Source organism: Cnephaeus nilssonii, assembly GCF_951640355.1.
Source record: "Cnephaeus nilssonii genome assembly, chromosome: 8".
Taxonomy (NCBI): domain Eukaryota; kingdom Metazoa; phylum Chordata; class Mammalia; order Chiroptera; family Vespertilionidae; genus Cnephaeus; species Cnephaeus nilssonii.
Window position 1 is genome coordinate 102,484,328 of NC_137079.1, and position 27,732 is coordinate 102,512,059.

General features: G+C 48.0%; 2 protein-coding genes across 14 annotated transcripts in view; one reads left to right on the forward strand and one right to left on the reverse strand.

The window, feature by feature from the left end:
- Positions 1-12,084, forward strand: part of FAM168B (family with sequence similarity 168 member B) — a 153,280-nt gene extending 141,196 nt beyond the window's left edge. For 4 of the 13 annotated variants that reach the window (XM_079778771.1, XM_079778772.1, XM_079778779.1 and 1 more), the window contains 2 exons: positions 472-596; positions 1,000-5,416. In XM_079778771.1, the coding sequence (XP_079634897.1) occupies positions 472-584 (113 nt within the window). In that variant the 3' untranslated portion in view covers positions 585-596; positions 1,000-5,416. Of the gene's footprint in view, positions 1-471; positions 597-999; positions 5,420-7,538 lie in introns of those variants that run through there. The other 9 variants (XM_079778776.1, XM_079778777.1, XM_079778778.1 and 6 more) reach the window with 6 other exon arrangements.
- Positions 8,955-27,732, reverse strand: part of ARHGEF4 (Rho guanine nucleotide exchange factor 4) — a gene marked incomplete at its 3' end in the record, with an annotated part of 37,702 nt that continues 18,924 nt past the window's right edge. The window contains 6 exon segments of the mRNA XM_079778786.1: positions 8,955-9,064; positions 9,783-9,919; positions 9,921-10,018; positions 12,851-12,889; positions 12,892-12,979; positions 12,981-12,982. Coding sequence (XP_079634912.1) covers positions 8,955-9,064; positions 9,783-9,919; positions 9,921-10,018; positions 12,851-12,889; positions 12,892-12,979; positions 12,981-12,982 — 474 coding nt within the window.

Below are 27,732 nucleotides of genomic sequence, written 5' to 3' on the forward strand. Positions count from 1 at the left end.
ACTGAAGCGCTATTCCCATTAAACAACTTTTCTTTCTCCTTGCCCGCCAACCCCTGACACCACCATTCTACTTTCTGCCTCTATCAATGACTACTCTAGGGACTTCAGCTAAGTGGAATCGTACAGTACTTGTCTTTTTGTGACTGGTTTTTTTCACCTAGCATAATGTTCTCAAGGTTCATGTAAGTTGTAGCATGTGACAAATTTCTTCCCTTTTAAGGCTGAATAATATTTTTATTTTGTCTCTTATCATCTAATCCACAAAAATAATTAAGTATGCTTATATGACGGGAAGGCATAAAGGTTTCCACAAATATATTACCATTATGAGATTTCTGTATTTGTACATCTTTGAGTAGTTCTTATATAATCAGAGTTCTGACAGCAGTCAAGGTCCAAGGCCCTTTCCCTCTTCCTTACCTCCCTCCTTGTCAGAGGCAGCTACTTGCCACACACTCCTCTTTCTTGCAGGTACCCTGCTGACTGCCCACTCCCCAACTCCTGTCGCCCCCCATCCAGTCACTGTGCCCACGTATCGGGGTCCAGGAACGCCCACCTACAGCTACGTGCCCCCTCAGTGGTGATCGCCTGCAAATGTAAGTGACTGGTGAAGCCTAGGTTGGCTCTTGTCTAAAGTGCATTTTTTTTCCAGTGGAAAATGGCAAATCTACCATAATTTAAGCACTAATGAGAAAAATGCTACCTGACTGTTCATCCAAGTGTTTAAATTTTTGCTCATATTTGGTCTGTACAAAGTAGAAGAAAGAAGGAAACCATTGAGTACTTGCTATGCATACTATGTTCCTTGTACCCACCTCCTGCAAAATAAGTAGTATTCCAGTTATAATTGGAAGCCTCTGTGAGGTCCATGGGTATCAGGAACATTTTCCTTCTTCTGCCCTTTTTAGATTTCATCCTCCTCTAATTGAAATACCTCCTTTTCATAGCAGCAATGCCAGAGGAGCTCTGTGATTGTGTGTCTTTCTCCCTCCTGCCCAGGTTTGAGGATGGAGCTGTGCAGTCACATCCTGGATATTCCACAGCTGGTGCTGCAGGCCTCGTGCCTCCAACCAGGACTTTCTTCTTAATGCTCTCGACACTTAGCTAAATACTACTACGGCCCAGCCTTGCAGATCTCAGCACCATTAGTCTCCAACTAACTATGGGTTGGTCTTAAAGCAATTCCTGTTTTGGGGCTGCCTGGCAATTTTTTTAGCTAACTGTAATGATGAAAAGGGAGTATTAATGTATTCTGAAATCATATCTAGTTGAATGCATGTTTAAAAAGCAAACACAAAAACAAACCTTGCTCAGACTACCTGCAGTGACTGATGCAAAACCATCATATGCAAAATCCAAAGGAATGGAAAATATTTTATAACTTGTATCACTAATGCAGTGTTGTAATGTATGCAGAGTCTTAAAGATGTAAGTGTTGAAGTGAATTTCTTCATAGAGCATCTGAAATCTTGGGGTTGATGTAGGTTGCCAGTTGGAAACATGAAATTTTGGTTTTTATTCATCTGTTATTTCATACTGATTGCACTGGGAGAGGATTGTAGGGACCAGGAGAGTATAGGGTGGGCCACAGCTCCTTGGGGTAGCCAGGTTAATGGGCATCACTACCTTTTCATTTAGGCTTGTGGGGTCAGTTTGGTGTGGACATTCTTAAAAGATTATCATGAGAGACTAGAGTTGTATGGCCAGTACATTTAGGGGCAGTTTGCAGATTGTCTATCAGCAAAGCAGTTTTCTCTGGATTGCTATGTAAATTACCATTACAAAGCTCTTTACAGATAGAGATGCTGTTTTCTATATCTTTATTGGAAAAGCCCTATGTAGAATTAAGTTATTTTCCTAGGATGGAAGATATGTGAAATAAACAGAAAAATTTGGAGGAGGTATTGTTCTCTTCTTTATTTAGTTTAGAAAATCATTTCTCTTTTTTTCTTTGCTGAGAAATATTTGAGTTAGCTGAAAATATATGTAGGCATTGCTTTTCTTTCCCCCACAAAGAAGGGTAAGGTTTCAGCTGTGTGTTCTGAAGAAAGTTGTATATTTAAGAACTATTAAAAGGGAACAAAACATTATTTGAAATTGATGACTTGTTGTAGAGAGGTGGGGCTGCCACTATGTTTAGGCCTATCCACTTGGTGGAGTCTTAATCCTCTGAGACCATCTGGAGTCGGGTGTGGGGAGGTCTAATGTCTATTATCTGTGAGCCGCTTTTGCCATCTCTTCTGGCAACTGAGAGCGCTCAGCACAAAGCAGGTATGGACAACAAAGGGTCAGGCAGTGGCAAAATGCATTTGCCTGCCAGGGATTATTATTTAACGGATATTGTGTTTAAAATATGAATATTGTATATAAGAAATTGAGGAATTTTTTCTTTTTTTACCTACATCGGTTCAACTTATATTGATGGGAGTGAGTCTGTTCTCAGATAGAGTCACAGGGAGTGTGAGGAGAGGGTTTGTCTCATCTCAGCAGTTTGTCAGGCAGGTGGGGGAGTATGCCCCTGTCCTACCCCATCATTGTTTCAAGTGCTATGTGCTTTTGTTGGGGAGGGGATTCTACTCTTCTTATGTCTCTGGCAACTAGGTCAGGGCTCTAACTCTGGTTAGGCTTTCAACCAGATTGGTGAATGGAAGCCTTTGGTAACCTTATTTTTTATAATAAGTATTCTTTGTAATTTTTTCTCACGTTGTATTTTATAGTAAGTTTAGGAATATTTTTGCATGGATCATGTAAAGAAAAAAATCCTTATTCCTAATACCTGTTAACATAGTGTGTTTACTAAAAAGAACTTTACATTGCTTCATAAGCACTTAACCCATGTGTGTGTGTACAGTTTTTGCACACTTCTTAAACTTTGTGTTGTAATTCCATCTGTATGGTGGATGGTTTGCAATATCAATAGGTTCCAGGGACAAGTAACAGAAAACTCAGTTTCCTCAAGTTAGAGTAGTTGATAGGAGAAAATGTGATTTTAGTGTATGCTTTTAAAATGCCTCAAACAAAAAAAAATGAGAATACACACACACACACACACACACACACACTCACACACACTCTACCTAGGGATGGAGTAATTTGAAATCAAGGGGAGTCTATTATACGTTATATAGGATATTTCTTCAGGCTTGCTTGAGACTTAGGGTGAGTGTTTTCATGAGCACTAAATTAAATGGTATTTTCAAGAGAAAGCAGAATGGGTTGCATTTCCCCCTATTTATATCAGTATCATGACACTTTCCCCCTAATTTTCTTTTTAAATCTTTTCCCTTTTGTCAAGTTGAGCTGAGAGACTTTATCAGATAGTATTGTGTTACGGAATATGTCTTTTCAGTTGAAACTATCAGGGCATCAGCTATCAAATATGACGGTGAAAGGTAGACCTTGTCTAGTATGTATGAATCTGGACTTAACGAATAGTAAAAGTATTATAGGTTGTAATTTTAGCAGAGTTTTAAATTCTTCCTAGTAAAATTAATTAAGGAATTATAAACTTGTATAATTATTATAAACTTGTATAATTTCATATCCAAAGCACAATAGTGGAACATTTAAAGAAATTTTGCTTCCTAATTTGAGAGCCTTTTAACTGAATTATAGTTCTTTTAGAAATTGAGACAGACAAGCAAAGGATCCTAATTCCTATAAACATGGACATCATCATGGATATTTAATTTGTTTGTTTTGTTTTTACAGCCTCTTTCCTAAAGTTTAGGAGGTCTGTTTCTCTGCTTATGAAAATGCTCTGGACTGGATAACTGAGTGTTTAGTGATGAGCAAGCCATGATCCTATTAACTTGCTGCCTCTGAGAAGGGAGGATAACATCAGTGCCAGGGCCATTTGTGGTAAACAGGCACATAGGTACTTCCAGAACCTTTTATGTTTCTTATGTTAAATCTCTTCAGAGCCTTCTTGTTGCTGTGGTTATTAGGCCTACCAGTTGCTATTCTGTGACTTCTTGTGTACAAAGCAAACATAGTGTTTACAGGAGATTGAGGAAGATCCTAAGGCTTGGGATGGGCACCTGGTTATTAAGCATCCTGTCCTTCCCAAGCTGGGCAGACAATGCCTGGCTCTCTCTGGTAGCATCATGACTTTAGAAATGAGAGGAAATATATTCTTAAGGCACTTTGGATGTGCAAATACCTGGCAATGTCGTTCCTTTATGTGGGTTTCTGTGAGTGTGCCTGCCAGTGATTGATTGTGGAAGGATGCTAAACACAGGCCACATCAATAGTGGAGCCTGCTTTAAAAAGGAACCCAAATTTCTCCTGTCCTTTGGAAGCAGTATTACTTGGACCAGTTGGGCCACCTTCTCTCCATCTGGCAGCTGTGCACCTCAGTCATTGCTAGCCTGAGCATTGTCATATAGGACAGGACACCTGTCTGACACCCTCCGTTGGTTGCAAGGGCGGTTTAAGGATGCATAGCTTGAGGTGGGAGGCAACTTCTGATTCTTCTCTTGTGCTTTCTGTGGAATGGGGATAATCTGTAAAGAGGAGTGTGGTTAGCTTAGGGAAAGGGCAGGCTGTTTAGCTCTCCTCTCTGGAAAATTTCAAGTGTGTGTGTGTCCATCTGACTTGAGCAGACTGCAGATGACACGCTTCAGAGGAGGGTCTGATCTTTTCAGTTAGAAAGTTGCAAGTTGATCTTAGATGTTTCAGAGAGTTTATCTCTTTATCCACTCTATTCACTTGAACAGAAAACCTGTGGTGTCATCCTATCTAATAAAAGAGAAACATGCAAATTGACAGTACCTCCGCTACGCCCAAGGCAATCAGGACCAAGTATGCAAATTAACCCAACAAATATGGCGGCAGCCACAGAGCTGGAGAGAGCAGGAGGCTTGAGTTGCCCCCGGTGATGGAGGAAGCCAGCTTCCCGCAGCCCTGGCCTGCCCTGGCCTCTGCTCAAGGCTACAGAGTTTCAATTATAGAAGATAAATAAATCCCAGATACTAGGGCCTCCACTTGGGTTGCCGGGGGGCATGGCAAGCCTGCTAACAACCACAGGCCCCACTCCCAGGCCACCCCATGCCCCAAGGGAACCCCCACCCTGGTCCGGCACACCCTTCAGGGCAAACCAGCCGGCCCCCACCTGTGCACCAGGCCTGTATCCTATCTAAATATGCAAATTGACCATCACTCCAACACACAAGATGGCTGCCCCCATGTGGACACAAGATGGCCGCCACAAGATGGCCAGCAGGGGAGGGCAGTTGGGAGGGACCAGGCCTTCAAGTGAGGGCAGTTGTGAGCAATCAGGTCAGCAGGGAAGGGCAGTTGGGAGGGACCAGGCCTGCAAGGGAGGGCAGTTGTGGGCAATCAAGCCTGCAGGGGAGGGCAGTAGGGGTGACCAGACTGGCAGAGGAGGGAAGTTGGGGGCGACCGGGCCTGCAGGGAAGGACAGTTGGCGTGGACCCAGGCCTGCAGGGGAGAGCAGTTGGGGGGGACCAGGCCTACAGGGGAGGGAAGTTGGGGGGGACCAGGCCTGCAGGGGAGGGCAGTTGGGGGGATCAGGCCTGCAGGGGAGGGCAGTTAGGGGCGACCAGGCTGGCAGGGGAGGGCAGTTAGGGGCAATCAAGCTGGCAGGGGAGCAGTTAGGCATCAATCAGTCTGGCAAGGGAGTGGTTAGGGGGTGATCAGGCTGGTAGGCAGAAGCGGTTAGGGGCAATCAGGAAGGCAGGCAGGTGAGCAGTTGGGAGCCAGCAGTCCTGGATTGTGAGAGGGATGTCCTACTGCCCATTTAGGCCCAATCCTATCGGTCTCGGGCCTAAACGGGCAGTTGGACATCCCTCGAGGGGTCCCAGATTGGAGAGGGTGCAGGCTGGGCTGAGGGACGGTCCCCCCATGCACGAATTTCATGCACTGGGCCTCTAGTCACTTTATAAAAGTCCGTAGGACTTAAGTCAACTCACTTGGGACAAGGACAGAGGAGATGTGGACATCTCTATCCAGGGAACCCGAATGAACTAGGGGAGATGGTATTCTCCAGGATTTGTATGTTGGAGTTGACAGGCAGCTCATCTCTGCCTCCTGAGGCCTGTTGGAGTCTCCCCAGGTCCTTGTGTAGATGAGTGAATAGTCAGACTAGATCTGAGGCCAGCACTCTTGTGCACCCTGCAGGATTATTCTCACAGCCACTTGAATGGAAGCACCAAGGAGCCGCATAAGTTGTGACTGACCAGGAAATGGTTCCTTTAAAAAGTTTTTTTAAAAAAATCATTTCTAAATACTGTTTTTTAGACTGTTTTCTTGGTACATTTTAAAACTTAATCAGCATTGTCTTCCAGTGTTAAAGGCATCTCTCACCTCTGCATTGAACTTAAGTGTCAATCAATACAAAGGAATGGAATATCCATCCTGATCTAGTTCTATTGTCTATAAATTCATACTGTTTTAATTTTTTATGCAATCTGATAAGTAGATGAGCTTAGGTTTAAAATTATTAAAAGCACGTTTATTGTAACAAGAGCTATGTATTAACACTGCAGTTTTGAATAAAGATTGACTTGTGTTGCATATTATTGTTTTCATGATTTTTCCCTGTAGGTTTTGTCTCAAGGTGGTTTACCTGCCTGGGAGGTGTTATAGCTTTTCTGAAGTTAGGAAATTCAGTGGTTTCGAGCAAAAGCCCTGTAGTGCTCAGCTACCTCCCAACTTAAGCCAGGTACTCTTGACCTTGGCAGTGTGTACGGGTATGTGGAGGCCACAGGTTGTGAGAAGTGGGAGGAAAGCCACCCTCATTCCTCTTCTCCTGGTCCTGTAACTCAGGTCCTCCTGGGAAGACACATTCTTCCCCCTTTAACTAAGGAAGATGCTGAGACCCAGAAAGATTATGGACTGCCTGTCCTCTGAACGCATTTGCTAACTTCAGCTAAATATAAACTCTGAGAGCAGTCATGGAGGGAGTGGGCTTCCAGGCCCTAAGGGGAGGGAGAGGCTGCGCCAGCCATACTTCACACTTGGACAGCTCCCAGTGGCCCTGAGCCTCTTTCAAGCACTTAGCCTAGCCACTTTAGCCTCTTTTCACCAAAGCCGTGAGGCATGATCTCAACTAGGTGAGACCCTACTCCCAATTCTGGGTTCTACTGGGATTATTTCCTCCAGGTTTAGGAAAGGCCTAGGGCACAGAAGGGTGGGCATACAGAGGAGAAAATGCATAGACATCAACAGAAAACAAGGGCTGGCAGCCAGTTTATTTTTTTAAAGTTTCTTTATGAAATTAAGTGTAGTGTCTGGCTTAGAGAAGGTAGAGTAGTGCAAGTGACTACATGCTGCTGAATTCCAATGGGCCAGAGGGGCTGCTCGGCACTTTGCACCCACAAGCCAGGCCCTGGCTGTCCTCATGGGCACCCTACCTTGGGGTGGGATGTAGCTTCCCCCTCCAACCCACATACTCACTGGCTTCTGGTCAGTCCTGGCATGCTGGGCTATAAAACTCAGTCCTTATGGCTTCTCATGCTCACTTAGCTTAAGGAAATCTTCCTGTGTCACTAACAATTCTTTTTCTCCATTTTTAGAAAAACAAAATCCAAACAAAAAACTGGAACCAGGTTCTGGAGTCAACACACAGCTACATGTGGACATACCCTGACGGAAGTTTGAAGCTGATTATAAACACATTACAAGTGAAGAGAGTGTCTAGAGAGGAACTGGGAGGCAAAATGGGTGGGTTCTGGGGCCAGGTGTGGTCATACGCAGAATACCCGGTTCCCACCCTCCAGGGATGTCAGCTGCCTGGTACCATCAGCCAGAGGCCTGGAAGGAGAATTGGAGGGCACAGGGGCACACAGCCCAGCTTTCCAAGTGGCGGAAGGCAGACAGCCTCCTCCTGCCCAGGTGAAAGAGGAGGAGGAGGAATGATTAGATGTATGAAGAAGAGAGTCTGAAGTAGTCAGTCCTTTTACGCATGTCCGTCTGGCTGATGGTTCTCAGCTGTGATTTCCAGGAGGCCCCACAAAGGTCAGGAAGGTGGCGGGAGGTTCCTGTGCTGTGGGCTCCTGCCCCTCCAGCTGATGTCTGTAGTGCATCAGTAGTGAGGAAGAACCAAGAATAGGTGCAGAGCCTGGCATGTACTGGTGGCACCACACCACTTCCTTGCTCAGCCCTGCTCACTTCCAGTTTGCAGAGTAGGCAGAGGAGGGCCGGAAGCCATGGGTGATTCTTGGGGAGGGAAAGCCGGAGACTAGCTGGCAGAGCAGGTCCAGACAGTGCTGTTGGTGGGGAATAGGCTCACTTGAGCAAGGGCACCAGCCAGTAATGCAATACCAGAAGGTGGATGGCTTCTACTTGTGCTCTATCAGCACCAAGACCTGTTGCTGGGCCAGGCTGGTTGGCAATGTCAGGTGCATCAGATAGTAGGGCTGTCCGAGGGCTGGGTAAGGAGAGAAGGGGTTATATAGGTGCCTAGAGAGTCATTAGTACAGGGCAGAATGGCATCCTCTGCTGTGGTGTGGTGGAATGGGACCTGTCCCAAGGCTCTGCCTCAGACTACCATGGTAGGGAACTTGCTTCCTGTGGGGTTACTACACCCAGGAGCTTGAGCCACCCTCTTTTAGTGTGCAGAGATGAGGGCTAAGGGACCTGGAAGGTGTGAGGCCCTGGAGCTTCTCCATGGCATAGACCCTGTGCAAGGCAGTTTCAGTGCCTCTGTGGGAATTGGGATGTAAGGTGGCTGTGAGGATGACTGCCACAAAGCAGGCCTGGGGAAGTGAGCACTGTCACTATTACTAATGGTATTGCTTGGGGGCGGGGGTGTCTGAGTTGATCGAGGGCAAGAATTTCAAATGCATACTGACATAAGTTTCATCAGTGGTGACCCCTTATCACCAACCTTTGGGAACAAACACCTGCAAAGGGCAGTGGGTAACTGAGGACCTAGGTGCTAGCTCACTTTGCCTTGGGGGTCAGAGAAGGGTTTGATCAGGACTAGGCTGCTAAAGTGGATATGGGACTACCACCTGCTTACCTTTGGGCTTCCCAGCTGCCTGCTGCTTGCTGGCATTCAGCATGGCCTTCTCCCTCTGCAGCTCAGTGATGGAGAAGCCTGGGAGGGAGGGACACAAATGAGATACCTGCTTCCCTGCCAGGACTTTGCTGCTCTTCTACTTTCCCCTCCTCCCCTGCCCACAGTACTCTTGTCCTATGCTTCCTGGCCATGGAGCAGTTCTCTGTGTATCATACTCCTTCTACAGTGCACAGGGCTCATCATGCTGCAGGGACTGTGTCCTGCTCAGCCAGCTGGCTTTGGCTCCAGGCAGAGCCAAGGTGTCCCTCCTGGTGCCCTTCTCAGAGCCCTACACACATTCTCCCCTTGCCCTACCCCATCTTTCACCAGAGGCTTTTCCCAAGCCAAGAGCCAATCTGGTCACTGCTGAGTATGAGGACAAGGGGCACATGGACAGGAGGGGAATGTGGTGTGGAGATACCCTGCTCATATGGGGATGGGACAGTCTTCTGGAGGTCAGTCCCACCTCCCACTCCAGTGTTATCCCAGGGCTTGCCCTAGAAAGGGGCTCCCTCTGGTCCCTGCAACTGAGCACACTTGAGTGAACATGTGTTGGAGGCAACCCCTCCCCCGAAAAGGCCAGCAGAACCATTTCCTGGGGCTGAAATCAAGAGATACCCTGGAGCCTCACCAAACCCTGAGACCCTTGGTCTATGAGACATGCTGTCCCAGTCAGCGGTTGTCCTGACCTTGCATTCTGGGGCAAGAAGGCCTGGTGGGCCCTTGCAGTGCAGCAAAGTTGAGAGGGATATTTAATCTGTCTTCTGGTTCAGCCACACCTGCTCTCTCTCACTAGCAAAGGCTTTGAGCCAGTACTGCTTCTGGTCAGGCTTCCTGGCACACAGCAGGTAGCTCTCTCCCGTGGTTCCATAGTGCAGCTGGAAGGCATTCTTGATGGAGGTCTTTATCCTTCCAGTACTCTAGATCCACTACCTCCAAGCTATCCATGTCCACTTGGCCCTTATAATACAGCACATCCTGGTGTAGAAGGTCCTGTCAGAGGCACTGTGAGCTGCCAGCCCAGCCTGCTTGTTGGATCCCTCCCCATCCTTTGAACTGCTCTCCTGACTATCTCTAAGGCCATGTCTCACTCACTGCCCTGTAACTGGAAGGGCTGGTGGGCCACACACCTACCTCCCCAGCAGAGGATGAGCTCACAAGGGCATAGTGAGGCTAGTACAGCCCCCAATTATGTGCCAAATGTATGATGAAGAGCCTCACTCCTTCAGTTAAGTTACTGGCTAGACAGAAACCAAGATGGCGGCATAGGTAAACACCTATACTGTTGCCTTGCACAACAATTTCAAAACTGCAACTGGAAGACAGAGCGGACATCGTCCAGAACCACCGGAAAGCTGGCTGAGTGGAAATTCTACAACTAGAAGGAAAGATAAAAGGACACTGAGACCCAGAGGAGCTGTGGATGACAGAGGTGCGGAGTCCCACGTGTGGAAAGGCTGGGCAGCTGAATATGCGGCTGGCTTACTCACAGCGCTCGGAGAGGGCGGGCAGCAAGCATGCAGTTAGCTTTCTTGTTCGGGAGAGGAAAAAAACCTCCCGTCTGCACTGAAATCCAGTTCCGGGTGAGACTTTGGGTACCCAGACTCATTCGGGGAGAAACTGGACTGTCTGGCAGTGGGCAAAACTCGAGGGCAGCCTTCTCTCAGAGGTGCGTGCAGCCATTGCCGCGGGACACTGAGACACGGGGGCCTCGTAGGGCAGGGCTGACGGGAAACCAAGGCTGTCTGCTCAGCCCTGAGACTCTGCCCCATCCAAGCTGAGCACAGAAGCTCTCCCATTGGAGACACAGCTGATCCTCACAGCCAATTGGCCTGGAGGTCAACTCCCCCCAGTGATACTAACAACAATCTAGGCTTAACTACAACAAGACTGCACACACAGCCCACAAAGGGGCACACCAAGAGTGTCCACCTCAGGTAACTGGGGAGGCTGAGCCACTGGGCCCTGCTAGGACACCTAGCACACAAAGCCACTCCATCAACTTGGGGAAGCAGTCAAAATGCAGAGACAAAGAGGCAGGCCACAAATGAAGGAAATGGAGGAAAGTAAACGACTGGATATAGAGTTCAAAACCACGGTTATAAAGTTTTTCAAGAATTTCCTAGAAAAGGCCGATAAATTTAATGAGACCCTCGGGGATATGAAAAAGGATCAACTAGAAATTAAGCATACATTGACTGAAATAAAAAAATATTATACATAGGCCTAAAAGCAGACTAGAGGATTACAAGAACCAAGTCAAAGATTTGGAATACAAAGAAGCAAAAAAAAACTCATCCGGAAAAACAAAAAGAAAAAAGAATCCAAAGAGTTGAAGATAGTGTAAGAAGCCTCTGGGACAACTTCAAGCGTACCAACATCAGAATTATGGGGGTCCCAGAAGAAGAGAGAGAGCAAGATACTGAAAACCTATTTAAAGAAGTAATGACCGAAAACTTCCCCCACCTGGTGAAAGAAATAGACTTACAAGTCCAGGAAGCGCACAAAACCCCAAACAAAAGCAATCCAAAGAGGACCACATCAAGACACATCATAATTAAAATGCCAAGAGCAAAAGATAAACAGCAAGAGGAAAACAGTTACCTACAAGGGAGCACCCATACGATTGTCAGCTGATTTCTCAACAGAAACTATGCAGGCCAGACGGGAATGGCAAGAAATTTTCAAAGTGATGAATAGCAAGAACTTATAACCAAGATTACTCTACCCAGCCAAGCTATCATTCAGAATTGAAGGTCAGATAAAGAGCTTCACAGATAAGGAAAAGCTAAAGGAGTTCATCACCACCAAACCAGTATTACATGAAATGCTGAAAGATATTCTTTAAGAAGAGGAAGAAGAAAAAGGTAAAGATAAAAATTATGAACAACAAATACATATCTATCAACAAGTGAATCTAAAAATCAAGTGAATAAAATACCTGACAAACATAACAGACTGGTGAATGTAATAAAATCAGGGGCATGGAAAGGGAGCAGACTGACAATTCTCGAGGGGAAGGGGGTGTGGGGGTGTGGGAAGAGATTGGACAAAGAGCACACACCTATGGACGAGGTCAGTGAAGGGGGGAAGGCCTGGAGTGGGGTGGAAACCAGGTGGAGGGGAGCTATGGGGGGAAAAAAGAGGAACATCTGTAATAATCTGAGCAATAAAGATTTTTTTTTAATGGAAAAAAGAGGAATATGTTAATTATCCATTACGCCCTGAGGCATAACGACCGACCACATAACGACTAGATCACGGATCTGCAGGAGAGTGGGGCAGCGACCTACACACGGGCAGAGGAGATCTACAGGAGGGGGCATGGCAACAAGCTATAATGGGGGGTTTTGTGGGCAAGCAGCCATGGATACAGATAGTGATCCAGGATCCATACCACAGCAGAGAAGAGCACCAGGTATACCTGGGCCAAGTAAGTTGTCAAGAGGGCTTCTGGATAGGGCCACTTAGGCATTGTTTTAAAAGAGGAATAGAGGTAGCAGCACAGAGGAGGTAGGGAAGCTACTGGAGCAGAGGCCTCCAGGGCTAGGGAGGGGAAGCTGAGTTTTGTTCAGAGAGGAGGGTGTTCTTATAGTACTGGGCCCTGGTCAGGCTGCAAGGGCCACCCCATAGGCCCTGGACTACTCACTGCCACCATCATCCTGGCCCTAAGGGCAAGACCAGGGAAGGGTCTTCCATACTCAAGGCTCTGGGAAAAAAGGTGCCCTGTGTGTGTCATCTTTTCTCTGGGCAGCTGCTTCTAGCCCTTAGTTTCACTTTCTCCATTCCCTACTCCAAATGGGCTATCCAGCAGGAAAGAGAGACCTTCTTACAATAGATGAGTTGGTGGTGAAAGAGAAAAAAAACATCCTCTGCTGGCTCGTGGCTTGTGGCTGTGTAACTCGAATCAGTTTCCCTGAGTAGATGAGTTCAGAGCTCCTGACCCGGAGATCTTCCCTGTGTGAGACCGCAAGGAGAGCCACGAGCTTCAGACAACATCAGAGCAGTACTCAATAAGCTTCATAAGCAGCATATCCACAGAGAGATATTGGTAGGCACCAGACATTGCAGAGGCAAATTTCACTTCATGTGGTCAGCACCTGCAGAGTGACTCACATGCTGTGATCAGGCTTGAGCCTCAGGTCAATGCCATGCACAAATAAGTCAACACCACTCAAGAGGCAATTACAACAGGAGGGCCCACATAACCAATACAAGGGACAGTCCTGGACCACCCAGGTCATGTGTCAAGAACACCGCACCCCTGGACCCCACAGAACACCTAAAGGCCACCCCATGAAGACTGGGAGTCATAACAAATCTATCTAGTACAAAACAAAGGCAGCTAAACTGGGAAGACAAAGAAACAGGCCCCAAATTAAAGAACAAGGAAATCTCCAGAAAAAAAAATAGCTAAATGAAACAGAGGGAGACAATTTATCAGATATAGAGTTCAGACTAATGGTTACAGGATGCTCAAAGCAATGAAAAGGACAGCCTAACTAATAAAGGAGTAATATGCAAATTGACCATACCTCCGCAACACCCACAAGCCACGCCCACCAGCCAATCAGGAGTGAGTATGCAAATTAACCCAACCAAGATGGCTGCAGCCACGGAGAGAGCAGGAGGCTTGGGTTTCCCTGGCAATGGAGGAAGCCAAGCTTTCCGCCTGCCCTGGCCTGCCTTCGCCTCCACTTAAGGCTACAAAGTTTCAATTATAGAAGATAGATAAACCCCAACAAAAATGGCAGCCACGGAGCTGGAGAGAGCAGGAGGCTTGAGTTGCCCCCGGCGATGGAGGAAGCCAAGTTTCCACAGGCCTGGCCTGCCTTGGCCTCTGTTTAAGGCTACAAAGTTTCAATTATAGAAGATAGATAACCCCCAACAAAAATGGCAGCCACGGAGCTGGAGAGAGCAGGAGGCTTGAGTTGCCCCCGGAGATGGAGGAAGCCAAGTTTCCGCAGGCCTGGCCTGCCTTGGCCTCTGTTTAAGGCTACAAAATTTAAATTATAGAAGATAAATAAATCCCAACAAAAATGGCTGCGGCCACGGAGCGAGCAGGAGGCTTTGCTCTGCTGTAGGCTACAAAGTTTTAATTATAGGAGATAAATAAATCCCAGATAACAGGGCCTCCACTTGGGCCGCCGGGAGGCATGGCCAGCCTGAAAACCACCACAGGCCCCTCACCCAGGCTGCCCCACACCCCAAGGGAACCCCCACCCTGATCCGGGACACCCTTCAGGGCAAACCAGCCAGCCCCCACCCATGTACCAGGCCTCTATCCTATCTAATCCTACCTAATAAAACAGTAATATACAAATTTCCCACACCTTTGCTACACCCAAGCCATGCCCACCAGCCACGCCTCGCCCACCAGCCAATCAGAGCAAGTATGCAAATAAACCTGACCAAGATGGCGGTTAATTTGCATACATAGGTGCCCTGAGCTGACCCTCTACGATGGATTGCAGGGAGCTGGGGTTCGCTCTGGCACCAGACCAAAAGCCTCCACTGGAGGCTTTTGGCCTGGAGCCGGAGCGGACACCCAGCTCCCCTGTCATCGAAAGCCGGGAGCTGGGTGTCTGCTCCCAGCTCCCCTGCCATCGAAAGCCGGGAGCTGGGTGTCCGCTCCGGCACCAGGCCTGGTGCACGAGTGGATCCCCTGGCATGGATCGCAGGGAGCTGGGGGTTTCTTCGGCCTGGTATATGAGCGGACCCCCTGTGATTGATCACCTGGGCAGGGAGCTTGGGGTCTGCTTTCGGCCTCAGCAGGAGCGGAAACCCCTGCAATTGATTGTAGGGAGCTGGGGGTCCGCTCCTGCCCAAGAGGCTTTCGGTCTGGGAAGGCCTGGGCAGGGGCTGAGCCAGTGATCAGAGGGAGCTGGAGGTCCCTTTCCCAGGCCTAAAGCTTCAGCCAGAGGCTTTAGGCCTGGGCAGGGCCCAGCCCTCCATTGGTGTGAACTACAGAGGAAACACTTTTTCTGACTGCACATTGGATAAGCTTCCTGTATGCCACTGGTAATATTCTTATTAACTTGGGTAATAAGAATCCAAAAAGGTGATCTAGGGTTTTTCCACCACACTTCTGCAGAAAAAAATGAAGGTCCACTGCTGGAAGGCTAAGAGATGTCATATCCTGCCCTAGCCGGTTTGACTCAGTGGATAATGCCTCAGCCTGCAGACAGCAGGGTGTGGGTTTAATTCTGATCAAAGGCATGTACTTAGGTTGCAGGCTCCTCCCTGGCCGGGGCCCAGATCAGGGCTCATGCGGGAGGCAACCAATCAAAGTGTTTCTCTCTGTCTTTCCCTTTCTCTTCCACATTCTCTAAAAGTCAATGGAAACATATCCTCAGGTGAGGATAAAAAATAAAGAAATCCATATCCTATGAAAGACACATCTTGAAAATGCCTAAAGAAAGTTGTCATTTTTTCTTGGTGAAGGGACTGGATTCTGTGTTGATGAAAACACCTTGGTGGCTGCGGTGACTGACAGTGGCTGCAGCAGTGGGGTGATGGGGCTGGTGCCTTCCCCTGACCAGCCCTGTTGCCTCCCACAAAGGGAGGCCAGACTGTGGCTTAGGTACGCTCCCTGTGGGACACGGGCCTAAGCCATCAGTAGGACATCCCCTGGGGGCTCCCAGTATGTGAGAGGGGGCAGGTTGGGCTGAGGGACCCCCGACCCCCAGTGCACGAATTTCGTGCACCGGGCCCCTAGTCCTATCTAATAAAAGAATAATATGCAAATTGACTCACTGCAACACACAAGATGGATGCCCCCATGTGGACACAAGATGGCTGCCCCCAGGTGGACACAAGATGGCCACCACGAGATGGCCAGCAGGGGAGGGAAGTTGGGAGGGACCAGGCCTGCAAGGGAGTACAGTTGGGGACAATCAAGCCTGCAGGGGAGGGCAGTTAGGGGTGACCAGGCTAGCAGGAGAGGCAAGTTGGGAGTGACCGGGCCTGCAGGGAAGGGCAGTTGGGGGGGACCCAGGCCTGCAGGGGAGAGTAGTTGAGGGGGACCAGGCTTGCAGGGGACGACAGGGATGACCAGGTCTGCAGGGGAGGGTACTTAGGGGCAAACAGGCTGACAGGGGAGCAGTTAGGCATCAGGCTGGCAGGGGAGTGGTTAGGGGGTGATCAGGCTGGCAGGCAGAAGCGGTTAGGGACAATCAGGAAGGCAGGCAGGTGAGCAGTTGGGAGCCAGCAGTCCTGGATTGTGAGAGGGATGTCCGACTGCCCGTTTAGGCCTGATCCTACTGGGATCGGGCCTAAACAGACAATGGGACATCCCTCGAGGGGTCCCAAATTGGAGAGGGTGCAGGCTGGGCTGAGGGACCCTCCCCCCCCCCCCGTGCATGGATTTCGTGCACTGGGCCTCTAATATAAACCATAAAAAGGGACCGGGGGAAAACCAAGATGGCAGCATAAGGTAAACACCTAATTGTTGCCTACCACAACAATTTTAAAACTACAACTGGAAAACAGAGCGCACACTGTCCAGAACCACCGGAAAGCTGGCAGAGTGGAAAACCTACCACTAGAGAAAAAAAAAAGTGGGGGACACTGAGCCACAGGAGCTGTGGAGGTGCGGAGATCCGTGAGCGCGGAAAGGGCGGGCGGCTGAATACGCGGCTGGCTTGCTTGCAGCGTGCGGAGAGTGCGGGCAGCAGACGCATGGCTATATTTCTCGTTTGGGAGAAAAACAAAACCTCTGGTCTGCACTGAAATTCAGCTCCGGTCAGGGAGAAACTGGTCTGTTTGGCAGCGGGCAAGGCTTGAGAGCAGCCTTCTCTCAGAGGCGCACAGCCATTGTTTCAGGCACGGAGAAACCGGCCCTCTTAGGGCGGCGTGGACGGGAAACCAAAGCTTGTGTGCACCACCCTGAGACTCCGCCCCATCCAAGCTGAGCACAGCCCTACCAGTGGCTGGATTTCTCGTTCGGGAGAAAAACAAAGCCTCCGGTCTGCACTGAAATCCAGCTCAGGTCAGGGAGAAACTGGTCTGTTTGGCAGCGGGTGAGGCTTGAGAGCAGCCTTCTCTCAGAGGCGCACAGCCACAAAGAGGCAGGCCACAATTGAAAGAAATCGAGGAAACCAAAAAACTGGACATAGAGTTCAAAACCACGTTATAAGGTTTTTCAAGAATTTCCTAGAAAAGGCCAATAAATTAAACGAGAACCTCAAGGATATGAAAAGGGATCAACTAGAAATTAAGCATACACTGACTGAAATAAAAAATATTATACAGAGACCTAAAAGCAGACTAGAGGATCGCAAGAAACAGTCAAAGATTTGGAATACCAAGAAGCAAAAATCACTCCTCTGGAAAAGCAAAAAGAAAAAAGAATCCAAAGAGTTGAAGATAGTGTAAGAAGCCTCTGGGACAACTTCAAGCGTACCAACATCAGAATTATGGGGGTCCCAGAAGAAGAGAGAGAGCAAAATACTGAAAACCTATTTGAAGAAATAGTGACAGAAAACTTCCCCCACCTAGTGAAAGAAATAGACCTACAATTCCAGGAAGTGCACAGAACCCCAAACAAAAGGAATCCAAAGAGGACCACACCAAGACACATCATAATTAAAATGCCAAGGGCAAAAGACAGAGATTAATAAAAGCAGCAAGAGAAAAACAGTTACCTATAAGGGAGCACCCATACGATTGTCAGCTGATTTCTTAACAGAAACCATGCAGGCCAGACAGGAATGGCAAGAAATATTCAAAGTGATGAATAGCAAGAACCTACAACCAAGATTACCCAGCAAAGCTATCATTCAGAATTGAAGGTCATATAAAGAGCTTCACAGATAAGAAAAAGCTAAAGGAGTTCATCACCGCCAAACCAGGATTATATGAAATGCTGAAACGTATTCTTTAAGAAGAGGAAGAAGAAGAAAAAGATAAAAATTATGAACAACTAATATGTAACTATCAACAAATGACTCTAAAAACCAAGGGAATAAAAAATCTGATGAACAGTATTAACTGGTGAATATAATAGAATCAGGGGCATACAAAGGGGGTGGACTGACAATTCTTGGGGGAAAAGGGGAGTGGGGGGGGTGCAGGAAAAGATTGAACAAAAAATGTACACCTATGGAGGAGGACAGTGGGGGGGAGGGGGGGTAAGGGCAGATGGTGGAGTAGGAACCTGATGGAGGGGAACTATGGAGGGAAAAAAAGAGGAACAATTGTAATAATCTGAACAATAAAGATTTATTAATTTTTTTTAAAAAGGGGACCAATAACCCTTTGCACTCACTTGCTTTTTTCTCGAGCTGCTACCGATGCTAACCATGTCGAGTCACACTCAACATCCGAGTGCAAAAGGATAAGAAATGAAGACTACAATACCAGAACTGAATACTCTGGAAGAAATACAGGTTGGATGAAGCAGAGGATCGAATCAGCGATTTACAAGACAAAGAAAGAAAAATATACCCAATCAGAGCATCAAACATTTAAAAAAGAATAGTTTAAGGGACCATTTGGAAAACAATAGGGGTACCAGAAGAAGAGAGAGAGTAAGGGATTGAGAATCTATTTGAAAAAATAATGACCAAAACTTTCCTAACCTGGTGAAGGAAAAAGATACAAGTCCAGTAAGTGCACAGAATCACAAACTAGAGGGATCCAAAGAGGCCTACACCAAGATATAAATAAAATGGCAAACATTAAAGACATAGAGAGAATCTTAAAAGCTTCAAGAGACAGTTACAAAGTCCTCCCATAAGACTGTCAGCTGATATCTCAACAGAAACATTTCACACCGGAAGGGATTAGTATGAAATAGTCAAAGTGAAGATAAGTAAGGAACTACAGCCAAGACTGCATTAGTCAGCAAGGCTATCATTTAATATTGAAGGAGAAATTAAGGGCTTCCCAGATTAGAAAAAGCTAAAGAAGTTCTTACCACCAAACCAGTATTACAAGAAATGTGATAGTGCCTGCATCAAGAAGAAGAAGAAGCATCCCTTGGCTGGGTGGCTCAGTGGTTGGAATGTCATTCTCTCTCTCTTTTTTTTTAAAATAAATCTTTATTGTTCAGATTACAGATTTTCCTCTTTTTTCCCCCCATAGCTCCCCTCCACCCGATACCCCCCTGCCCCATGCCCTTACCCCCCGCCACTGTCCTCATCCATAGGTGTAAGATTTTTTTCCAATCTCTTCCTTCACCCCTCACGTCTCCTTCCCCCTGAGAATTGTCAGTCCACTCCCTTTCTATGCCCCTGATTCTATTATATTCACCAGTTTATTCTGTTCATCAGATTTTTTACTCACTTGTTTTTTAGATTCACTTGTTGGTAGATATGTATTTGTTGTCACTTTGTAGTTCATAATTTTTTTAAAAATATATTTTTATTGATTCCAGAGAGGAAGGGAAAGGGGGAGAGAGAGAGAAACATCAATGATGAGAGAGAATCATTGATTGGCTGCCTCCTGCACACCCCCTACTGGGGATTGAGCCAGCAACCCAAGCACCTGCCCTCGACTGGAATTGAACCTGGGACCCTTTGGTCTGTAGGCCAAGGCTCTATCCACTGAGCCAAACCAGCTAGGGCCATGACAAGATCTTGAGGAGATATTTTCGTATCCATGGTTCATAATAGCATTATGCACAATAACTAGAACATTGGAAGCAACCCAAGTATCCAACGACAGATGAATGGAGAAGCAAAAAATAGCATATACACCCCACAGAATATTACTCAGCCTTAAAAAGGAAGGACATTCTGACACAAGCTACAACATGGACAAAGCTTGAGGACATTGCGTGAAATGAGCCAGTAATAAAAAGACAAATACTGTACAATTCCACTTAATAAAAATCACAAACTAAGTAGAACGGTGGTTGCCAGGGGCTGGAGTGAAGGAGAATGGGTATGCGTTTCAGTTTTACAAGACAAAACGTCATGGAGGTGGGGGTGGTGATGGTTGCACATTATGAAGGTATTTAATAAGGTGGTAAATTTTATGTTATGTGTATTTTACCACAATAAAAATATATTTTATTCTATTATTTTAATTTTCTTTTAATCCTCACTCAAGGATACTTTTTTTATTGATTCTAAAGAGAGAGGGAGGGAGAGAGAAACATCCATGTGAGAAACACTGATCGGCTGCCTCCCACCATGTGCCCTGAAAGACATCTAACCCACAATCCTTGGTGTATGGGGCAACGCTCCAACCAGCGTGGCCTAGCCACCCAGTTAGGGCAAAAGATCCTTTTTAAGAAGAGGAAAGTGTCAGCCTGGGGTCAGGGGGCCGATTGTAAATGACGGCAAACGCTCTGCGTTTAGAAGACCACGCTGGAGTGTGCAGAGGTGAGCACCAGCACGCCCGCTCCCAGCTCCCGCGTCAGGAGAGCGCACTCACACACCGCACACGGACCGAGCAAAGGCAGCAGCAGGTCAGCTGCGGGCTGGTGATGGCCGGTGATCAGCAATCACTGGCCAAGTCTTTAACTTTTCTCTCCGTTTGGAAATTTCTCCCAATAAAGTTAGAAGAAATTTTTTAAGAATGAGTGCCGCAGCCTTGGGGAAGGGAGAGCCACTACACTCCTCAGCGGGTGCACCCAAAGCCTGGGTTCCAGAGGCCACGGTGGAGCTCGCGAAGCAGCGCGGGAGTGGGTGGAGGGCGGCCCGTCTACATGCAGGTACCAGCCGGGCTACAGGAGCGAGCAGCGCACTGAAGACAAGACGGTGAGGAAGAGGAAAGGAGAGCTCGGACCTCTGGAAATGTCTGAGAGAGGTAAGAGGAAAAAGGCAAACGAGAAAAATCCAGGACAGTAAGAGGAACCCACCGGAATAAAGTTTCCCTTTCAAGAGAGGATCAGCCATATCGATCAGGCTGATGGGCCAAAGGGACAGAAACAGGGAAGTCGGGAATGCAGGGCCGGCAATGCACTAGTCTTCCGTGACCGGCAGGAGAGCCGTCCAAGCCAGAGGCGGAGAGGCAGGTGGGGTGTGCAGGTCACGAGGATACGGAGGCAGACACCGTCCCCACCAGCAGGTTGCTGGGACCCTCCTTCCCACCAAGCACGCCGAGGGCGAGGGGGAGGGGGAGGGCGGGGAAAGATGCTCTCTCTTCTTTGCTGGGAGATGACGTCACCGACGTCAGGGCCCTGGACTCCCTTAAGTAATTAGCCGGAGCAGCAAGCGGGGGCTTTCAGCAGGAGCACGCCAGGTCCCGACGCTCCCGGAGCCGTACGGAGGGCGCAGATGTGTCCGAGGTCCTTCCCGTCCACACCCTGGGGGGCAAGTGCAGTGCCGTGGACGTGCCCATCCCTGGCTCCGGCCCTCCCCCAGCACACCTCCCTCAGAAAGGACGGGAACTGGAGAGGAGCCCCAGAGGCGGCAGGAAAGGAGCGCTCCCCGCAGGATGCAAATGAAGAGGCTCCTTCCCAAGGCTGCGGCTGCTCCGGCCAGCTTCGGGTTTCAACTTGATTGCGGGGCAGGAGTGACTGCCCTCCCCCTTTTTAGTGTCTCAGATTCAAAACTGTTAATTGTCGTAGTTAAACTGCATCTTCTCCATATACAGCCATGCTATTCATTAAACAAGGGTGACCTGGTTAGTGTCTTCATCCTTTGACTGAGCTACAGAAAAGTACATGATTCCGTCTCTTGAAATATGCAAACATACAAAAACCCCACAACCAAATATTCAACAAGATTTAACCCAAAAAGGACATTCATTCCAGTACCTTCTGCCTCACTGAATACTTCTGAACAGCAGAATAGCATTTGCCTCCATGTTTAAGTCACAAAAACATACATTTCACAATCCTGCTTCAAAAGAACGCCGTACACCTGTGCTAAGACTGACCGCAGACCCGCTGCGCACAGCCCGCCTGGGAGGAAGGACATGAGGACAGGACACCCTGGCCGCAGAGCCCAGCTGAGGAGCCGAGCAGGGGCACACAGCCTGGGAGTCGGCAAACCCAGAGGGCTGTCCGTGACCATGATTCCTTTTATTCTGAGCTACACATTTCAGCAAGCATGTTGCTCCTCCCTGTCCGTAACCACATGTCAGGTGGTCCCTAATAGAGCCCCTGAGGCTGGCGGAAATGTCAGAAACAGGCAATTCGCAATGTGTGTCCCGCTCGGTAAGCTGCAAATGTGGATGCGGCAGCATTAAAACCATGACCTTCTCAGGACTTGGCCAGGGGAGCCTCAAGGAGGAGCTACAGTTAAAAGCAAAATCCTAGTAAATATTAGCAACAGCATCTTGTAAGCAGAAAAAGCACTTTATACATGCAGGGTCCGCCTGTGAGGATCCATGTACATTAGCACCCTCCCAGCCCCATCCAGAAACAGGCTCATCTCTGGGCAGAGAAACTGAAAGCTTCTACCAATCAGAACAGGAGCACAGATCATGTTCTCCCGGGTTAAAACTACAGGACGGCTCTTTAAGAGAACGCACTCATCACAGATATTGCCCTAAATCCAACTCTGAGGGGACCACGGGGGCAGCTGACACCGACATGGCCCAGCTGTGATGGCAATTCACGCTCCACACTCTAACCACAGCCCCAGAGTGCCACTGCATTCCACGGGGCCTGTGGGTGAAATAAAATAGTAAGAAAGGGAGGGAAAGTTCCTCATGATAGAACAGGAAGATGAAAGAGAAAAGCAGGGATCACAGTGAAGCGGGGACGGGAGGGCACAAAGAGACCTTTCACGTCCTAAAGCAAAATTAGGTGGAGAGCGCGCACAGTCAAGTTCAGGGCAACTGCAGGGAAGGAACTGGACCTGGGCAGGACGCAGCCTCTCGCCTTCTGAACCTGTCTCATGACTCAGCATTCCCAGCGGGAGGTGACAACAGCCGCCAGAGGGGCCGGAGGTGGCGGAGGCAGGGAGTAAGGCGGGTTTCCTAACCCGGGCCACTTCCAAGGCAGCACAGAATAATGCCACTTCCCCGACTCGATTTGCTCCGGGAGGTGGAGGTGGGGACAAACCGGTGTTGCAATGAATCAGACTCAGAGGGTGCACTCCTTCGACATCTAGGGCATCTGCAGAAATAAAAAGTACTCTCTGACAGGTATTTTGAAATGGCTGAGGGGCCAGGGAATGACAACTAGAGCAGAAAGCAGCACAGCGCAAGTGCAAATGCGGTTTCTCCCATCCTGCTGCACAGCCGTGACCCCCCTCCTGAGCGGGCACACCTTCCCCCACCCCAGCACTCTCCTCTCTCCTCACCTGAGGTCATCCTCCCCCACTAGGATTTAAGTGTGGAAAGCCTGGATGAGTCATGCCCACCACAGGGCATGTGCCTCAGGTTTGATCAGGGTATTCAGACGCTGTAATGATCTATAAATCCTCAACTTAAACACCGTCAGGTGAGGGCACACTATCTTTACTTCCGTTTGTGTTCAGGTTACTCCACTCATTAGCAGTGTGACATTGGAGGAGTTACTTAACCTCTCTGGTCCTCAGTTTCCTCCTCAGGAACATGAGAAGAATAGGACCGAATTCACAGGGTTGTCCTGGGTATTGAGTAATACACATAAGCACTTGAGCACCTGGCACACTATATGTCTGTTCTTATTATTATCTTAAAATACAAAAGCAATACTCTACCATCCTTATAATTCACAATCTCGTCACCTGTCATTCAGGAATTTCAGAAGATGCCTTACAGATGCTGGGAAATATGCACACTCAGGTATTCATCCCCTCCCCTCCCGGAGGCGGGTGGACTTTAGCAGGTGTTACTTTAAATGTGCATGACTGAATTTCTTATAAGGTAACAGGCGTGAAGCTCATGAGCATTTACAGAAGAGGCGTAATAAAGAACTCAAATCTGTAATCCACCATGTCACAAGCAACACCACATCGATGGGAACTGATGCCTCTTTGGTGTAGCACCGCCCTGTGACACCCGGAAGTGATCTCCTGAAGGGCGGGGCTGGTTCTGGTTGATGGACATCAGGATGACAGCTGCTAACAGCCAAGTGGCCGCCCCAGGCCCCACCCACCCACACTTCTGGTTATTCCACCTGCGCAGGCTCCCTTATGGGGCTAGAAAAATCTCGTGTTTTATAGCAGAGAAAACGAAGCAGTGAGTAAGCCAAGGTCATTCAGAGCAGGTGACAGCCAGGAAGAGCACCCAAGGGTTTTGACTTCCAATCACAGGACACAAACACCCATCCCTCCTTGGATGAAAGTGCCCTAGAATCAGGCGACAAGCTAGACAGAGGCACCAGGAAGGCCTGAGTCCCAGGAGCCGGGAGGGGGAAACCAAAGGACCAAGAATAAAATCCCAGAGCAGCTCAGAGCCTGTAAGCGCTGGGATCCTATCTGAATACCGTACAATGAGGTGCATTAGCCCTGCAGCTTGGGTAACCTTACATAGCTTCTGCCTATTAGTTCATTAGAGCAGTTGCTCCTAATGGGTCCGGCACCTGGGCAGATGAGGCCAGCACGCTTCACAGGCTGCGATGCTGCACCTCAACAGCTTTCCCCAGGGGAATGCGGGCCTGAGGAGGAGCCAAAAATAAAGCGAAAAGCCAATTCCGGAGGGGCCCGTCATCAGGGATGTTTTACACACACACGGCAGGGTGATCACGGCCACGGCCCTAATTTACAGACATTACATCTCAAGCCAGCTGAGACCCTAAGTGTTATGGCAGCTTAAAGCAAGAGAGCACACAAGAGAGGGGAGAGCTAACGCGTGAACAGGACACCCCGGACCTGGACTGAAGCACAGCTGTCTTCCTCGCAGGGGCGGGGCCGCAGGGCCCAACCGTGGCAGGTGAAGCCAGAAGACCCGCCGAGGCTGGCCAGGGCTCAGGAAGGCAAGAGGCTGTCGGCATTTGGCTTCAATCAGAACCTTCACCGAAGGGATTACCGCTGGTGGGGAGGAGCAAGTCCCGGCCAGGAGATCGGTGGCCAAACGGGAAAAGTTTCCAGTGGATAAATCCGCTATCACGCTAAGGGGTCAGGAGAGGGAGCAAGCCCTACACAGGCTTACCCTGGGCAGCTGGAACCTCAGGAACTAAATCATAAGTTCCACAATTTTAAGGCAAAGCTACGTCTTTTATTTCTGTTGATTAAATTTATGGAAGTGGCCAAGAAGGGGGAGGACTCATGAGCCAGCCTCTTCGCCTCTCTTTTTGAAATTTGTTCATAAAAAAAAAGTTAAAAGACATTAGAGAGTAATATTAAGCCTTTATTCATTGCCCACCAAATTAACATGAAAACAACAAAAATGGCCCTAGCCAGATTGGCTCAGTGGATAGAGCATCGGCCTGCAGACCAAAAGGTCCCGGGTTCGATTCCCATCAAGGGCAACACACGTACCTTGGTTGCAGGCTCCTCCCGGGCCGGCCCTGGTCAGGGCTTGTGCAGGAGGCAACCAATCGATGTGTTTCTCTCACATCGATGTTTATCTCTGTCTTTCTCTCTCTCCCCCACTCTCGCTAAAAATCAATGGAAAAATATCCTCGGGTGAGGATTGACAACAAAACGAAACAAAGTACAAAAATGCTCCACAGCCTACTACTCCACATTAAAAGGACACTATTTTAAAAGTTCCAGTAGGTGCCCTGGCTGCTGTGGCTCAGTTGGTTGAGTGTCACCCTGTGTACCAAAAGATCACCGGTTTGATTCCTGGTCAGGGCACATGCCCAGGTTGTGGGCTCAATCCCTGGTTGGGGTGCATGCAGGAGGCAGCCGATAGATGTTTCTCTCCCACATCAATGTTTCTCTCGCTCTCTTTCTCTCTCAAATCAATAAAAACATATTACACACACAAAAATTCCAATAGGTGAAAATTTTAAAAAGACTTTTTTTCCTCAGACTGTCACTACATTATTCTACCAATAACTGGGTTCTCAAATCTCATAACCACATTAGTGATGTGGGAGACATCAGAGCCTAAATGCTCTGTCTCGGTCTCATGGTCTCTCCTTTGTAGTTCATAATTTTTATCTTTTACCATTTTCTTCTTCTTCCTCTTCTTAGAGAATACCCTTCAGCCTTTCATATAATCCTGGTGATGAACTCCTTTAGCTTTTTCTTGTCTGTGAAGATCTTTATCTGAACTTCAATTCTAAATGACAGCTTTGCTGGGTAGAGTAATCTTGGTTGTAGGTTCTTGCTGTTCATCACTTTGAATATTTCTTGCCACTCCCTTCTGGCCTGCATAGTTTCTGTTGAGAAATCAGCTGACAATCATATGGTATGCCCTTGTAGGTAACTAACTTTTTCTCTTGCTGCTTTCAAGATTCTCTCTTTGTCTTTTGCCCTTGGCATTTTAATTATGATGTGTCTTGGTGTGATCCTTTTTGGTTTCCTCTTGTTTGGGGTTCTCTGTGCTTCCTGGACTTGTAAGTCTATTTCTTTCACCAGGTAGGGAAAGTTTTCTGTCATTATTTCTTCTAATAGGTTTTCAATATTTTGTTCTCTCTCTTCTTCTGGCACCCCCATAATTCTGATGTTGGTACGCTTGAAGTTGTCCCAGAGGCTCCTTACACTATCTTCATATTTTTGGATCCTTTTTTCTTTTTGTTTTTCTTGTTGGGTGTTTTTTGCTTCCTCATATTTCAAATATTTGGTTTGATTCTTGGGGTCCTCTAGTCTACTGTTGAATTTCTGTATATTATTCTTTATTTCAGACAGTGTATGCTTAATTTTTGACTGGTCCTTTTCCATTTTATTGGCATCCTCATTAAGATCCTTGAAGGTCTCACTAAGTTTCTTGGAGGTTTCTAGAAAATTCTTGAGTAACCTTATAACTGTGGTTTTGAACTCTATATCCAGTAGTTTGCTTTCCTCCATTTTTTTCATTCGTGACATGTTTCTTTGTCTCCGCATTTTCACTGCTTCCCTGTGTTGATGGAGTGGCTTTGTGTGGTAGGTGACCTAAGGGCCCAGTGGCTTAGCCTCCCCAATCACCTGAGGTGGACACTCTTGGTGCACCCCTTTATGGCCTTGTTCAGTCTTGTAGTTAAGCTTTGATTGATGTTGGTACCCTGGGAGGAATTGACCTCCAGGTCAATTGGCTGTGAGTACCCACTGTGTCTATAATGGAATAATTGCTGTGCTGGAGACACCCTTATGGGGCAGGACTTGTTTCAGTGGGGCTTTGGTGCTCACTGAGTCTGCCTCTTGAGTGTGTCACTTATGGATGTGAGGAGTTGAAATCTGGTATCATCTCACACTGACCACTAAGTACACTAGCTCTTGGATCTCCAAGGATTTGCTACTGCCTGAGGCCACCCAGCAGGAGCTACAGGGAGATCTGCAGATTTCTTCTCTTTGTTTGGGGTTTGGAAGTTTTGGAGCTGTCCGACTCAGCTGCAGTTTGTTAGGTTAAGCTGCAAAAGGACAGGCCATTCATATGCAAAACCCGCTGCGCACAGTTTGGGTGGGTTTGTAAATTGTGTGGGGCAGGATCTCAGGGAATCACCAGGGTGTATCAAACAGTGATGGCTGCCAGTCAGCCGTCTTTGTGTCTCCGCATCTCCGCGTCCTGCACCCGAGCGCAGTAAACAATGATTCCTGCGAGCACCTCTGCAAGAAGGCCACCCTCACTTTGTGAACTGATGCCAGACAGTCCAGCTTCTCCCCGTAGGAATCTGGGTGCCCAGAGTCTCACCGGAAAATGGAGTTCAGAGCAGTTGGGAGCTTGTATCTCCTTCCCGATTGAAAAAAACAGTGCACCCAGTCGCCAGCCCAATTCACGCGCCTCTGTACCTG